The 16,023-nt window shown below is 39.0% G+C and overlaps 1 protein-coding gene across 4 annotated transcripts in view; it reads right to left on the bottom strand.

The window, feature by feature from the left end:
- Nucleotides 1–16,023, bottom strand: part of PEAK1 (pseudopodium enriched atypical kinase 1) — a 299,273-nt gene that overhangs the window by 19,269 nt on the left and 263,981 nt on the right. For all 4 annotated transcript variants that reach the window (XR_013826945.1, XM_079912000.1, XM_079911999.1 and 1 more), the window contains one exon: nt 3,998–4,743. Coding sequence is in view for 3 of the 4 variants with exons in the window: in XM_079912000.1 (XP_079768126.1) it covers nt 3,998–4,743 (746 nt within the window). In the remaining variant the exon portion in view is untranslated. The remainder of the gene's footprint in view (nt 1–3,997; nt 4,744–16,023) is intronic.

Genomic DNA, 16,023 nt, shown 5'->3' on the forward strand with positions numbered 1-16,023 from the left:
GTGAGGTCTCGGAAACGAGGAACATATTATTAGAAAATAGAAAAAAAGGTGAGATTTCTAATAAAATGGCAAAGAACCTGGCTAAACTGTGTTCCAGTATTTTGCGAAAGGTAGAACTAGTGAGCAATGAAATTGGATATTTAGCTGAGAGACTTCTAAATAAAGGGTTAAAGGAACGACTTGTTTCCTCTTGGCTGTTTATAGTGAAGTGCAAAGGGAGAAAGAACTGAAGAAGGAATTGTTAAGCAAAAACGAACGAGGGCTTGAAGATTTAGAAAACTCTCAACCTACTCACAGATTGGGAAGGCCGGGAGGAACCTGCTCAGTGCCTCCAGGGGTAGGCTGCCCTGGCAGAGAGTCATGTGGGCAGGGCCCCTACAAAGAGCCAAAGGATCAGGGTGCCCAGCAGAGCCACAGCGGTGATGCTATTATCTCAGTGGGCCTGGAGGGCAGAGTACTGAGTCAAAGAGGATTATTCTTGAGCCTTAATATCTAACAGAATTTGCCTTGTAAGGTTTTGGACTTGCTTGGGACCCATCATCCTTTCCTTCCTTCTGATTTCTCCCTTTTAGAATGGGATTGTGTGTCCTATCCTTGTCCGCCACTGTATTTTGGAAGCACATAACTTGACTAGTTTCACATGTTTACAGTTGGAAAGGAAATTTGTCTCAGGATTTAACAGACCTTGAATTTCACACATATCTCATTTAGATAATATTTAGATGAGACTTTGGACTTTAGACTTCAGAGTTGATGCTAGAATGAGTTAAGACCTTTGGGGCTGTTGGGATGGACTGAACATATTTTGCATGTGTTAAGAACATGAATTTTGGGGGACCAGGAGCAGAATGCTATGCACTGAATTGTGAACCCCCCAATTCATATGTTGACGTGTTAACCCCCAATGTTACTATATTTAGAGATAGGGCCTACAAAGAGGTAATTAGGGTTAAATGAGATCACAAGGGTGGGGCCTTGATATGGATTAGTGTCCTTATAAGAAGAGACACTAGACAGCCCCCACCCCTTCAGCCATGTGGGGACTTAGGAAGAAGGCAGCCACCTGCAAGGCAGAAAGAGCCCTGATTAGAAACTAAATCAGCTGGAAACTTGATCTTGGACTTTACAGCATTCGGAACTGCGAGAAAATAAATTTATGTTGTTTAAGCCATCCAGTCTTAGTATTTTGTTACGGCTAAGACAACACCCAAAGTTAAGATCTTAGTACTCTATCACTGCAGTGGACTTGTTATTTAAGGGGTAGTATCCTTTGGTTTTCAAATTGTTAAATTCTAGCACCAACTTCCTTTTGTAACATTTGAAAAGACCTTTCAGTCTCTTCAACAGACATAGAGAAGAGACTTGTGGTTGTGGAGTTGGCAGGGGGTGTGGGGTGTGGGATGTGGGTAGGGGGAGGGAGGGAGGGGCTGGGAGTTTGGGGTTACTAGATGCAAACTATTACATATAGAATGGATGGACAACAAGGTCCTACTGTATAGCACAGGGAACTATATTCAATGTCCTAGGATAAATCATAATGGAAAAGAATATAAAAAAAGAATGTATATATATGTATAACTGAGTCACCTTGTTGTACAGCAGAAATTAACACAACGTTGTAGATCAACTATACTTCAATTAAAACAAAAAGAGAGAGAGAAAGACAGTCATACCCGTTAAGCTACTCTAAATTCCATTAGTACGGAAAGGGATATTTTAAGAAGACAAACAGTAAAAAGTTGTTTGTGTGAGCCAACTGCTGGTCTTTTTTGCTTATCTCTGCAAAGGCAGGGTTCACAGTGTGCTAGGAGTTTATTCCTTTAAGGTTGTACTATCAACTGGATCCTTCTACAAACGCCTAGAGGGTCTTCAAGGAGCCATTTATAGTCACCATTTAGTGCAAAACATCCTTTCCCAAACCTGCCAAGAACCCTCAGTATATAACCACTTGCCACCTGTTCTTTGGAGATTGCTTTTGCATCATTACAAGCAAATAAATCAATGCCAAACCACTGATTTGGGAAAGAGACAGGATTGCACAGCAATAATACATAAAGTTAGTCAAGCCCTACTTCTTAGTTGTTTTGAACAACAGATAGTTCAATGTCCCTTTCTGAAATAGGTACTCATCTTGCTTGCACTGGTGATCTTGTAGCAATACAGGCCCAAGATAGATGAGGCCCCATAACTCCAACCGGTATAACAGTTCTTGAATGCTACACAGTATCTCAAAATTCCTTTTTAGACTCAACAGTAACGTGTTAACTCGAATCTACATCCTCTCTCTGCAGTCTACCCCTCAGTTTAATTTAAAAAGTGTGCGCTGGGGCACAGGGTCACTCTGCGAGTGTCACCAGAGGGTGAAGTGGCTTAGGTGCTGCAAATGCAGGGAGCAGCCAGCTGAAGGTCTGGTGCAAAAATATATTCTGTCTTGATAGACAGGCAAGACCAATAGTTTACCTTATCCATTAATTTACTAAGACACCATCTGGTCTTTCTAAGTCAAATTAACACGTACAAGTCCTTTAGGTATGTTAATTAGTTTTGAACCAGTGAACAGAATCAGTAAAAAGGGACTATGGGAAGGGAGAACACTACCTTAAGTTTACACAGAGCTTTATGTTTTTAGAAACTCTTTCACATGCATTATCTTACTTGATCCTAACCTCAATCCCACAAAGTAGATGGATCATTGTTGTAAACATCTGAAAGAGGAGGAAACTGAGGCTCAAAAGATTGTTGTTCTCCTAAAATAATCTAGGGAAGAAGCTAAGGGATAGTGAAATAAGTGAATACCTATCAGGGGCATTTTGTTCTCTTTTAGCCAAACGGCCCCATAAGATGGGTATCATTATTATTCCTTTCTAAAGCTGAGGAAACTGAGACTTAGAATAGCAACTTATAACAGGGCTACTAAGTGGCAGAGTCAGGATTTGAACCCAGATCTTTTGGACTTCAAAGTCCATGCTTTATTTATTACACTGATGAAGCCTATGGCTTACTGTTACAGTGAATGTAATTGCTCAAGAGTTCTTGATTTTAAGAGTTTTAGCGTTCTTAAAGAAGTGTGTTGTCTGGTATGGGTGATATACATTTAAGAAGTTAATATGTGACATAACAGACAAAGTGTAGGCTATGGAGTCAGAGAGATCTGTGTTTAAATCCTAGCTCTACTAATTGCTAGCTGTGTGACCCTAAGCTTTATTCTCCTCATCTGTCAAATGGATAAAAAGATCTTAACCCCATGAAGTCGATGTGAAGATTAAATTATATAACACTAAAAAGTTCCTGGTACATCAACAAATATTGGTTACCTTCCTCTATAAAAATGTTTCTCCAGGGCTTCCCTGGTGGCGCAGTGGTTGAGAGTCCGCCTGCCGATGCAGGGGACATGGGTTTGTGCCCCGGTCCGGGAAGATCCCACGTGCCGCGGAGTGGCTGGGCCCGTGAGCCATGGCCGCTGAGCCTGTGCGTCCAGAGCCTGTGCTCCGCAATGGGAGAGGCCACAGCAGTGAGGCCTGAGTACCGCAAAAAAAAAAAAAAAAGCTTCTCCAGGAAGCAGAGGAGTTAGAAATTAGGGATAGACAAGAGTCTCTTATTTGCTAGAGGATAAAGACAGAAGTATAGAATGGAAGGCACATAACAGACCTCATTTGTACAGGAAATCTTTGCAAACAATCACAGCTCAAGTATTACCTACTTCAAGAAGAATTCTCTGGCATCGAGAGTCTGGGTTAAGGTCCTTCTAAGCTCCCACAGAGTTCTGTTTACTTCTATCTTAGCATTCAGTATACTGTGTTATGTCTGTCTCTTTACATATCTGTTTTCTCCTCTAGATAATAAGTTAACCTCTCTTTTATCACAATATCTGGTGTAAGGTAGATGCTCAGTAAGTTTTTGCTGATTGGAGGAATGAAGAAAAATAAAATAAAACCAGACCCATCTCAATAACAGTGTGTCAGAGAAGATTAAAATCAGATTTATAAAATTTTCTTACCTTGACTGCATAGTTATTAAGTGGATCTTTTGCATATGAAGCTGTGTAGTAAACTGCATCGCCTGCCTCACAACATGGCTTGTCACTGGTTAGCCTGAAGTCTGACCAGCTGTCCACCCCAAAACGGAGCTGGTCTTTCTGTCCAGCCATGAAGAGGTCTTCACATTTAATAGCCAGTTTCTTCAAGGCATCTGTATGAAGGCTTCGGATTTTACCCACCACTTCTTCACGATTCTCAAGTCCTCGATAAAGTGCTTGTCTCTGTGGCTTCTGGATACTCCGGCCCTGTCTACAAGAGGGACCACGCCGGCTGGACAGGGACTCTGTGCTATTGGAAAATCTATCCTTAATACTGAGAGTGGTTAAGCTGGAGATGCTGTTTGCTGCTGAGGGCACAGGTCTCTCCTTGTGCAAAGGTCTCTCCAAGGAGTCATAAGACTCAATGTCCAGTCCCTTGAGTTCATAACTGATTGAAGAGCCAGCACTGCTGGCATCCCAGTTGGGGTCGATATCATAGGTGGGATTAGCCATGACACAAAGAGTAGTTTCCAGGGATTTTTGGAGGTCTTTGGAGATTGGCTCTGTATTGGCTCTTATGATCATTTTCTTTGGCAGTGGGGGTGGTGTAGGTTGAGAAGCATTAGGTGCTTCTTGGTCTGTTTTCCCACCGAAGGCAATGGCATCATCCAAAGCTCCCTTAGGCTGCCGTGGATGCTTGGGAGGTATCATGGCTGCTCTAGATTGCCCTGTATTGTTTTAAAATAAAGAAAGAAAGGGAAAAGAAAGAATAAGTAAAGTTTTCATTCTTGTTACATAATTGAAACTTAAGCAGAAATAAGGGAGGTGGCCACGAGAATATAAGAAGTCAATGCTTTAATCCAAAAATGGTAAAAGAAAACAAAGAACAAATAGCTTCATTTAAAGGTAAGAGTTCAAGACTTGATGGAAGCAACAAATGTGAACAATGTCTCTGTACTTCTTTGCCATAGGAACAGGCCAATGGGCTTTGTTTTCAAGAAGGAATTCATATTCTCCATTCCTGGCCCCAAGAGTGCTGTATTCACCACTCTAGAGTACTAACGAGTGACAGACACTCAAATAACTGTACTGTGACAGAACAGAGATGATGGTATTTGTGCATAAAAAAAAATTACTTGGGAGCATTATTAAAAACAATTGGGATTAGCAAATGAGACCGCTAGACTGGTGCTCAGAAGATACTATTCTATTCTTTTAACTTTGTTCCAAAGTTACACTGTATTGTATAGAGCACTTGTCATTCTCCATCCAATACATATGAATACAATTTCATAAACCATATTATTTCACTTCACTACAGAGATGGATTCCAGCACCACTTAAACTGGTCTATGTATAAGATCCCTGAGATTGTGGTAAGGGGAACCATGTATATGAGCAGTCAACTGCTGTTTCAAACATCTTTCACAAACCCTTACATGATTCTGTTTTATTTTGGGGGACATATAAACTGTGATTTGAGGGATGCTACTTTTGAAATTCTCTTACAACAAGCCCTAGTTACAGGACCAGTCATCTTTGTTTCCTTTCTAGAATTTATGCTTAGAAGAAGATAAAACGCATAAGTATGTGATCAATGACACCTTCAGGACTTATTGTATAATGGGAAGGAGCATTATTTTTTTAAAGAGAGAAATATACCATGAAAGTTTAATAAAAGCTATTAAAATCAGTAATGTTACTAAAATGAAATCTCCACTCAATATTTCAGAGTTAGAGCATAATGCTCTGTTATGGGTGGAATTATGTGCTCTCTCCCAAAATATACTGAAGTCCTAACCTCTGGTACCTGTGAATGTGATCTTATTCGGAAATAGAATCTTTGTAGAGGTAATCAAGTTAAGATAAGGTCATTAGGGTGGGCCTCAATCCAATATGGCTGGTGTCCTTATAAGAAGGGGAAAATGTGATATAAACACAGACACACAGGGAGAACACCATGTGATGACAGAGGCAGAGACTGGAGTAATGCAGTTGCAAGCCAGGGATGCTAAGGATTGATGGCCACCACCAGATGCTAGGAAGAAATAAGGAAGGATTCTACCTAGAATCTCAGAGGGAACGTGACCTTGCTAACACCTTAATTCGCCTCCAAGCTGCCAGAACTACAGGACAATAAATTTCTCTTGTTTTAAGCCACCCACTTTGTGGTACTTTGTTATAGAAGCCGTAGGCAACTATGCTACTACTGATGATTAGACAGAACAGAAGGCATCAGATGGTCTTGAGGATGATAATGAATAAAGATCGTGGCTTGTTTTATTAAAAATCATGTCCTTGTAGCAATGCCAAGGGGAAGCACCATACAAACTGTGATTGTAACAACAGTATACTCCATTTCCCACATATGCAACTCTCTTCAAGAACACCCAAGAGTTTACACAAACTATGACAATATATAAGCAAACCTAAGGATGCCCTTTCTCCATCAATGGCATGTAGCAATATTCTTTTTTTTTTTTGGCAGTACGCGGGCCTCTCACTGTTGTGGCCTCTCCCGTTGCAGAGCACAGGCTCCGGACGCGCAGGCTCAGCGGCCATGGCTCACAGGCCCAGCCACTCCGCGGCATGTGGGATCTTCCCGGACCGGGGCACAAACCCGTGTCCCCTGCATCAGCAGGCAGACTCTCAACCACTGCGCCACCAGGGAAGCCCAGCAATATTCTTTTACAAGGAACAGAGCTACATTACATATAAATAAGAAATATGAATATATAGACAGCATGAGAATGAGACAGAGAAAGAGTATGAGAATGCTAAACTCTAAGAGGGCCAGGACTTTTGTTTTACTAATTGCTGTACCCTCTATGTCAAAAATCAGGGCCTGTATTTAATTGATCCTCAATAAATATTTCTTGAATGACTAAAGGAATAAATATTTAGGGCTAAAAGAGGCAAAACTGTATAGATACCTGTAACAAGTAAAGATACTGAATTAATAATTTACAAAATCCCCACAAAGAAAAGTCCAGGACCATATGGCTTCATTGATGAATTCTACCAAACACTTAAAGAAGTATTAAAACCAATCATTCACCAACTCTTCCAAAAAATATAAAGGGAGGGAACACTTACCAACTTGAAACCTATGAAAGGCCAATATTACCTATATATCAAAACAAGAGAAAGACATTACAAGAAAACTATAGACTAATATCCCTTATTACTAGACACAAAAATCCTCACAAAATACTAGCAAACTGAATCCAGCAACATATGAAAAGGATTATACATCACAACAAATTTGGATTTATCCCAGGAATGCAAGGTTGGTTTAACATCTGAAAATCAATCAATGTAATACACCATGTAAACAAAATAAAGAGTGAAAAAACCTCACATGGTCAGCTCAACAGATGCGGAAAAAGCATTTCAGCAAATCCAATACTTTTCATAATGAAAACACCGAACAAACTGGGAAAAGAAGGGATCATCCTCATCCTGATAAAGGTCACCTATGAAAAACCAAGAGCTAAATTATACTTAATGGCAAAAGACTCGATTTTTCCCCACAAAGATCAGGAACAAGACAATGATTTCCATTCTTGTCACTTCTAGTCTACATTGTACTGGAGGACCTAGCCAGGGAAATCATGAAAGGAAAAGAAATAAGAACATGCAGATTGGAAAAGAGGTAAAATTATCTCTATTCACAGGTGACATAATCTTGTATATAGGAAAGGCTAAGGAATACACAAAAAAACTATTAGAACTAATATACCAGTTCAGCAAGATTGCAGGATATAAGATCAATATAAAAAATCAACTGTAACCTAAACAGACATTTCTCCAAAGAAGATGTACAGATGGCCAGCAAACACATGAAAAGATGCTCAATATCACTAACCATTAGAGAAAAGCAAATCAAAACCACGATGAGGTATCACCTCATGCCGGTCAGAATGGCCATCATCAAAAAATCTAGAAACAATAAATGGAGAGGGTGTAGAGAAAAGGGAACCCTCCTGAACTGTTGGTGGGAATGTAAATTGATACAGCTACTATGGAGATTCCTTAAAAAACTAAAAACAGAATTACCATATGACCCAGCAATCCCACTACTGGGCATCTACCCTGAGAAAACCATAATTCAAAAAGAGACATGTACCACAATGTTCATTGCAGCACTATTTACAATAGCCAGGACATAGAAGCAACCTAAATGTCCATCGACAGATGAATGGATAAAGATGATGTGGTACATATATACAATGGAGTATTACTCAGCCATAAAAAGGAGTGAAACTGAGTTATTTGTAGTGAGGTGGATGGACCTAGAGTCTATCATACAGAGTGAAGTAAGTCAGAAAGAGAAAAACAAATACCGTATGCTAACGCATATGTATGGAATACAAAAAAACCCTACTGATGAACCTAGTGGCAGGGCAATAATAAAGACAGAGACATAGAGAATGGACTTGAGGACACAGGTGGGGAAGGGGAAGCTGGGACAAAGTGAGACAGTAACACTGACATATATACACTACCAAATGTAAAATGGATGTCTAGTGGGAAGCTTCTGCATAGCACAGCGAGATCAACTCAATGCTTTGTGATGACCTAGAGGGGTGGGATAGGGACGGTGGGAGGGAGGCTCAAGAGGGAGGGGATATAGGGAGATATGTATACATATAGCGGATTCACTTTGTTGTACAGTGGAAACTAACACAACATTGTAAAGCAATTATACTCCAATAAAGATGTGAAAAAAATCAATTGTATTTCTACACACTGGCAATGAATAATCCAAAAGTTAAATTAAGAAAACAATTCCATTTACAATATCATCAAAAAGAATAAAGTATTTAGGAAAAAAATTAGGAAATTAAGTGTAAGACTTGTACATGGAAAACTACCAAACACTGATGAAGGACATTAAAGATCTAAATAAATGAAAAGACATCTTATGTTCATGGATTAGACTTAATATATTCAGATGGAAATATTCCTCAAATTGATCTAAAAATTTAATGTAATCCCCATCAAAATCCCAGCTGGCCTTCTTGCAGAAATTGACAGGATGATCCTAAAATTTATATGGAAACACAAAGGATCAAGAGTAGGCCTCCCTGCCCAAATCTTGAAAAAGAGAACAGTCGAAGAACCCACATTTCCCGACTTCAAAACTTACTTCACAACTACGGTAATCAAGACTGTGGGGTACTGGCATAAGAATAGAAATACAGATGAATGGAATAGAATTGAGAGTCCAGAAATAAGCTCATATTTATGGTCAACTGATTTTCAACAAGGATGCCAAGACAATTCAATGGAGAAAGAGAAGTCATTTCAACAGATGGTGCTGGGACAACTTGGTATCCACATGCAAAAGAATGAAGTTGAACCCCTGTGTCATAGTATACACAAAAATTAGCTCAAAATGTATGAAAGATCTAAATGTTAAGAGCTAAATCTATAAAACTCCTGGAAGAAAACATAGGCATAAATTTTTTCGACCTTGGGTCAGTCAATGATTACTTAAATATAACACCTAAAGCAACAAAAGCAACAAGAGAAAAAAATAAATAAATTGGAATTCATAAAAATGAAAAACTTTCGTGCTTCAAAGGTTAACTTCAAGAAAGTGAAAAGACGGCCCTTAGAATGGGAGAGAATATGTGTAAATTATATATCTGATAAGAGACTTGTATCTAGAATTTATAAATAACTCTTAGAATGAAAATATAAATAACCCATTAAAAGTGGGTAAAGGATTTGCATAGACATTTCTCCAAAGAAGATATACAAATGGCCAATAAGCACATGTAAAGGTGCTCAGCATTTCTCACTAGGTAAATGCAAACTAAAACCACGAGACATCACTTCACATCCACAAAGCTGGCTTCAATTAAATAGATGAGCAAGTATTAGTAAAGATATGGAGAAATTCAAACCCTCATACATTGCTAGTGGGAATCTAAAACGGTGCCACCACCTTGGAAAACAGTTTGGTAGTTACTCAAAAAATAAAACACAGAGTTACCACATGACCCAGAATTTCTAATCCTAGGGATATATCTGAGAGAAATGAAAACACATGTTCACACAAAAACTTGTACTCAAATGTTCACAGCAACACTTGAGTCGAAGTACAAGATAAGAGCCCAAAAGTGGAAACAACTCAAACGTCCATCAACTGATGATGAATGGATAAACAAAACGTAGCATAGCCACACAAAGGAATATTATTCATCCATAAAAAGAAATGAAGTACTGATATGTGCTACAACCTGTATGAACCTTGGAAACATTATGCTAAGTGAGAGAAGCCAGTAATAAAAAACCACATATCATATGATTCCACTTATATGAAATGTCTAGAAATACACAAATTCATAGAGACAGACAGTAGATTAGTGGTTGCCATGGCTCGGGGGAAGGGAGAATGGAAACAGACAGTGATTGTTAATGGGTTTCTGTTTGGGGTGATGAAAATGTTCTGGAATTAGATACTGGTAGTGGCTGTAAAATTCTGTTAACATACTAAAACTCACTGAATTGCACACTCAAAAAGGGTGAATTTTATGGTATGTAAATTATATCTAAATAAAGCAAATCAACAATCTATTTTTAGAAACCACCATAAATTCAGTTTTCAGTCATATCTTCCCATTTTTCTGTGCTCTTAACAATATGAAGGATGTAGGGGCTTGGCATTTACTGAACTCTTCCTGTGATGGTGAGGCCTCCCTCCCAGTGGTCAGCAAAGTAGGTCAGCCCTACTTTGCCTCAGCTAATGTGAGAAGTCAGAAGCACAGTTTATTTACAAGATGACAGAAATATGCTTTGTAACAAATTTTCATTTTCCATTTGCTGACCCAGACAGTGGAAAAGGTTAGAAGTAGTGAACTGCACCAGCACCTTATCTTCCTGTCCTGACTACTGTGGCAGTGTCCTGTTACCACTGTCTCCAGTTTTGCCTTCCTCACCACACTAGCCATTAGAGACTTTATTCAAACACCAAAGCTGATCATGGCACTCCTCTACTTCAAAAATTCCGTCCTTGAGAATTTGGACTTGATCCTGAGGGTGGAGTTTTCTTTGCTTCAGCACAGAAAGCAAGGCTTTTATGACCTTGCCCTGGTTGTTCTGTTCCTCTCATAGCATTTCCCCTGTGTCATAAGTTGGGGCTACCAAACTGCTTGTGGTTTCTCCAGCACTCTTGGCTACTTCATGTTGTGTCTGTGTTCATGTTGACCCTCTTCCAGGAATGATTTCCCTCTCCTCTCATCTTTAAACATTCTGCCTCTGAGGAATGTTTCTTACTCCACTTCGCAAAACTGACCTCTCCTTCCTTGGGACCACAGATACATTCTGTGAACATTTCTCTCTAAGCACTTAGAATACTTGACTTGTGTCCCTGTCTGAATTCCCCATGGGTTTGTTCATTGAGGACAGAGACCTGCCTCATTTGTACACCCAGGACAAAGCAAAGAGTCTGGCTCAGGGGGAAATGGAAGGAAGAAAGGAATTAATAGAAAAACTAGAAACATGAACCTATTCTCACTCCTTCCAATGTGGACCTTAGGAGAATCTTTATGGGATGGTCATTTTCTTTCCATTTTTCTAAATCAGAACAAACGAAAACAATCATGGACACAGAAGGAATGGAGGATTCCAAAAGTGCTTTTCTTTTCTTTTAAATGACCTCAGAACTGACAGGTGAGACAAGGTCTATCGTCATCAGCAGCTCTTTAGTGTTTATCAGAGGAGGTAGAAGAGGGCTGATCATGCCATTTTCCACCACCTTCAGAATAAAGTCCAAACTCCTCAGGAAATTGGTCAAGGCTGTCAGCCTTATCTACCACTATTTCTCATCAACCCTCCCACAAGAATCACTCAATTCCTGTTCTTTTGATATGCACCATGTTTTTATTCTTACATCTCTGCCTTAGTAAATGTGTTCTGTCCTAAGCCCAGCTCAAATAACCCTTTCTCTACTGAAACCCTCCCTCCTCTCTAATCCCCACCTCCAAACTGGGAGCCATCCCTTCTTCCTCTGTGTTCTCTTACCACTTTTCACTCTATGATAGCATTTTTAGCCTTTTATAATGTGTATGTATTTTTAAATTTTTTTTACATTTCCTCAGAACTTTGGGCATGGTGTGAGACATGCAGCAAGTGTGCAGGAAACAGCTGCCAGACTGAAGGACAGAGTGTCAGCAGAGTTGGTCATCATTCCGAAATGAAAATGGACAGCCAAGGCAGCAAGAAGGTAAAGATAATTAATAGTGGTTTCTCTCCCTAAACAGTGGGATATGGTCTCCTGAGAGCTAAGATTTCCACATGGGAATAAGAAATGTTTGCGTTCCAAATGAAACCATGAACATTCTACAGCCCATGCAAGTAGGTCAAGCCATTCGCCCAAGTCTAAAAGCGTCCTGTGTTTTTTAATTTTTTTCTTCTGAGAAGGACAAGTTCTCCTAACTGAATTCCAATCATCTGGGTCAATGTTTTAAAAGCTTGGTATCTTAGTTGTTTTTATTTTAAACTTTTAATCCTGTACATTCTTCTCAAGCCTCCGGGACCAGACGCTAAGCTCAGCTTTCAGCAGGCCTGATATAACATCACATACCCTACATTTTTGTGGCATGCCAGCTCTCTAAACAGAAAGAAAAATAGATTGTGTTCTAAACCTTGCCTTATAGACTAAAAAGTTCTTTTGGACAAATATATTTGACTAAACCACACTCAATCTTTCCTTTCCTTTCTTTTTGAGTTTCTAAACTCTATCTTTATACTTTCTCTTCACTTAAAAATGTCTTCAGACTGACAAATAAGGCCTTATATCACATTCTGAAAAGCAAATGATGAAAGATGGATTAAAAGGGAATAATTTAATGACACTACTTCAAAGAAGCAAAAAGGTGTTTAAAACTCCTCAGGAAGGAAGATTATTGATATAGGCTCTAAAAACTTACACAATTGGTATAATAAATAGAAAGGAAATAAGAAAAATATTATCTCTAAAGATCAACATTTTAAAGATGATTATACAGTAAAAAACTCAAAATAATAATTACATCACTATAGACATCTACTGGAAGGCACTATCATTTGAAGACACACTCAGGACAAATCACAGCAAATGTTTACTTAAGACCTGACAATCACTACAATCTTAGGGTGCTAGGGATTAAAGGCACTTAAGGATAACCCATTTAGACAGGAACAGTATGTTAATGAGTACAATTAGCTCTTTATTCCAGTAAGACAGGAATGTCATGGTCTCCTGGTCAGTCTCCCTGCCTCCAGTCATTCTGCAGGTAGCTTCCAGAATGATCTTTAAAAAATCCCGATCATGTCCCTCTATCCAAAATTCTTCAGTGGCTCTCCATTTCCTATAGGTAAAAGATACACTCATTGTGATACATACATACCATTTATGATCTGGCCTTGCTTTCCCACTCTGCCCCATTTTGCCAACTCTGCCTCTTTCACTCTGCACTTAAGCTACCTTTAATTAATTACTGGTAGTTAACTGAACATTCATTTTTCTATCAAGCTTTAGGCCTTTGTACATACTCTTCCCTCTACCTGGAATGTTCTCCCTTGCTTGTCAATCTGGCAAACAACTACTCCTCTTTCAAGCTTGAAAACTTAGTGACCCTCTCCTAGACTCCTCAAGGCAGGGGCTTTTATTGAACCTTTAAATACCTGCATCACAGCAACTATCACATGAGCTCCTAAGAGGCCAGCCCCCATGCCTGTCTTTCCCAAAGAGCAGAAGTCCTTGAAGATAGCACTAGTATTCCCAGTGCCTAGCCTGGTTCCCAGGAGATAGCTGGCACTCAGCAAACGAAAGTGTTAAAGCCAAAATAAATGGAATATATTTTTCTATTTAAATTGTAATTTCAATATTCACCCTTAATCTTTTCCCAGGGCTCATGACAAGTAACACAGATGAGAACGGGAAGGGAGAGGACAACAGAAGAGATGATCATCACCAAACTGGGAAAGATGCACTGGAGTTTATAAATATAGATGCCACATAGCACACTGTGCACCAGCCTTGTCAAATAAGTAGGCCTCTCCTTGGCTGCCCCCAGCACTCACTGTATCACCCCCTGGCAGTGGGCATCAGCAACTTAGGAGGAAGGGTCTTAATCTATCTGGGCATTATTACTGTGCTAGGTCCCACCACAGTTAAATGTAAGCACCAGCTGGCAAACCACAGGGGACATCAACTTCATGCCAAATGATAAAACAAAGCTTTAAGACCACTTCAGGCTCAGGCTTAGCCTCAAATAAAGAGATACATGGACCAATTTAAAGAATGTCAGTGGTGTAGCAGCTGACAGACTCAATTTTTAAAGATCTCATTAATGAGAACCTCTCCAAGAACAGAGATTATTTATTTGGGGGTAAGTTATCTATGTAATTTGAATATTGCACTCTGCCAACAAATTCCAGTACATGGGAAACTATTTTTAAATGTGAATGAAGCTAACTTAAAAGATAGGAACACAGTCTATAGTTTCTTTTTAAATAGAGATAATTACATTTTTAGGAAGTACAACAAATGCACAAACAAATGTTCAGAGCTGTCACTCTCACTTTTTTAAAAAACATCCAGATAATCTAAAAATGTGCAATTCTTTCATCTTTGGTTCAAATAGTTAACTTTGCATTGTGTGGCACAGAATTGTTATTCCTCAATAATTATTTGTTGAGTAAATGAATGAATGATATACTTTTCAGAATGATTTTTTTTAAAGCTGCCATTTATGATGACATTGCTCCATAATTACAACCATCAAGGCTGGCAATGTAATGACTTCCTTTAAGTTTATCTATTCTTTAAAATTTAACACCGATGGTCAATACATTGCCAAAGGAAGTTCTGGAGATAGAAGACTTTCAGGTGTTTTCTTTCAGTGTTGGAACAGTGCAGCCTTGAGGAGATGCTCTAGGTAAGTAAGATGAGAAATGTGGACAGTTTCACGTGGAAAGGAAACTGAGGTATGGCTTACATAATTCCTTAATTAGGAAACCCCTGATTAAGTCTCATTTTAGAAAAAAAAGCCAGTTGATAAACGGAACACACAAACTAGGACTTGAAATTTTCCTGTACGAACTTTCCTCAGGAGAGCTCAGTTTCCCTAACCGGAAACTTACATAGTCAAATGCTAAGTCATTTTTGGCACATTCATCCAAACATGTTCTCAGCACCTTCTGTGTGTTTTAGATAACGTGCTAGGTTGTAGGCACAAAGAAAGAGGAACAAGCCAAAATTCTGTCCAGTAAAGGGAGACTAGATAGATCTTTCTAAAAAGTAACGTCTAGAGTACTCGGTTAAAAAGTGAGTGAAGGAGAGCTAAAGTCACCAACCAATTTCCAACAGAGTAGAAGTCATTACAAGATCCTGATTTCAGCAGGCTGATAAAGTGGTCAGGTGTGCCACATAAAAATCTAGCGATATTCTAGACATTTTGAGACAGACATAAGAAACGTGGGGAAATGTTGAAGGTCTGATTAAAAAAACTTTCTATCACTTCTTTAGGAAATCATTTTGGTGGCAGATACCCTGCTAAATTCAGTTTCAGGTGTATTAAAGTGCTATAGATCAGAGTTTGTTCAGTGATCATCACATATCACCATCACCCAGAGGAAAACCATCACTCTATAAGGGGCAACCTTCCTAAGCAGTTGTCAAGTGCATAAAAACCAATAATGATTTTTGTGCCCACAGAAGACAATACAAATCCCCCAAATAAGCAAGTCTTTAAAGCAGTGCTGTCCAACAGAACTTTCTGTGATGACAGAAATGTTCTGTATCTCTGCATGTTGAATACAGTAGCTATTAGCCACATGTGGCTACTGAGCGCTTGAAATGTTGCTAGTCAGACTGAAGAACTGAATTTTTATTTACATTTCAATGAATTTAAATTTAAATAGCCAGATGTGGCTAGTGGCTACCATACTGTATACTGTAGCTCTAAAATCTATAATTAATTCTGTTATAAACAAAATAAAGTTTGCTTTAC

The sequence above is a fragment of the Stenella coeruleoalba genome (assembly GCF_951394435.1).
Source record: "Stenella coeruleoalba genome assembly, chromosome: 2".
NCBI lineage: Eukaryota > Metazoa > Chordata > Mammalia > Artiodactyla > Delphinidae > Stenella > Stenella coeruleoalba.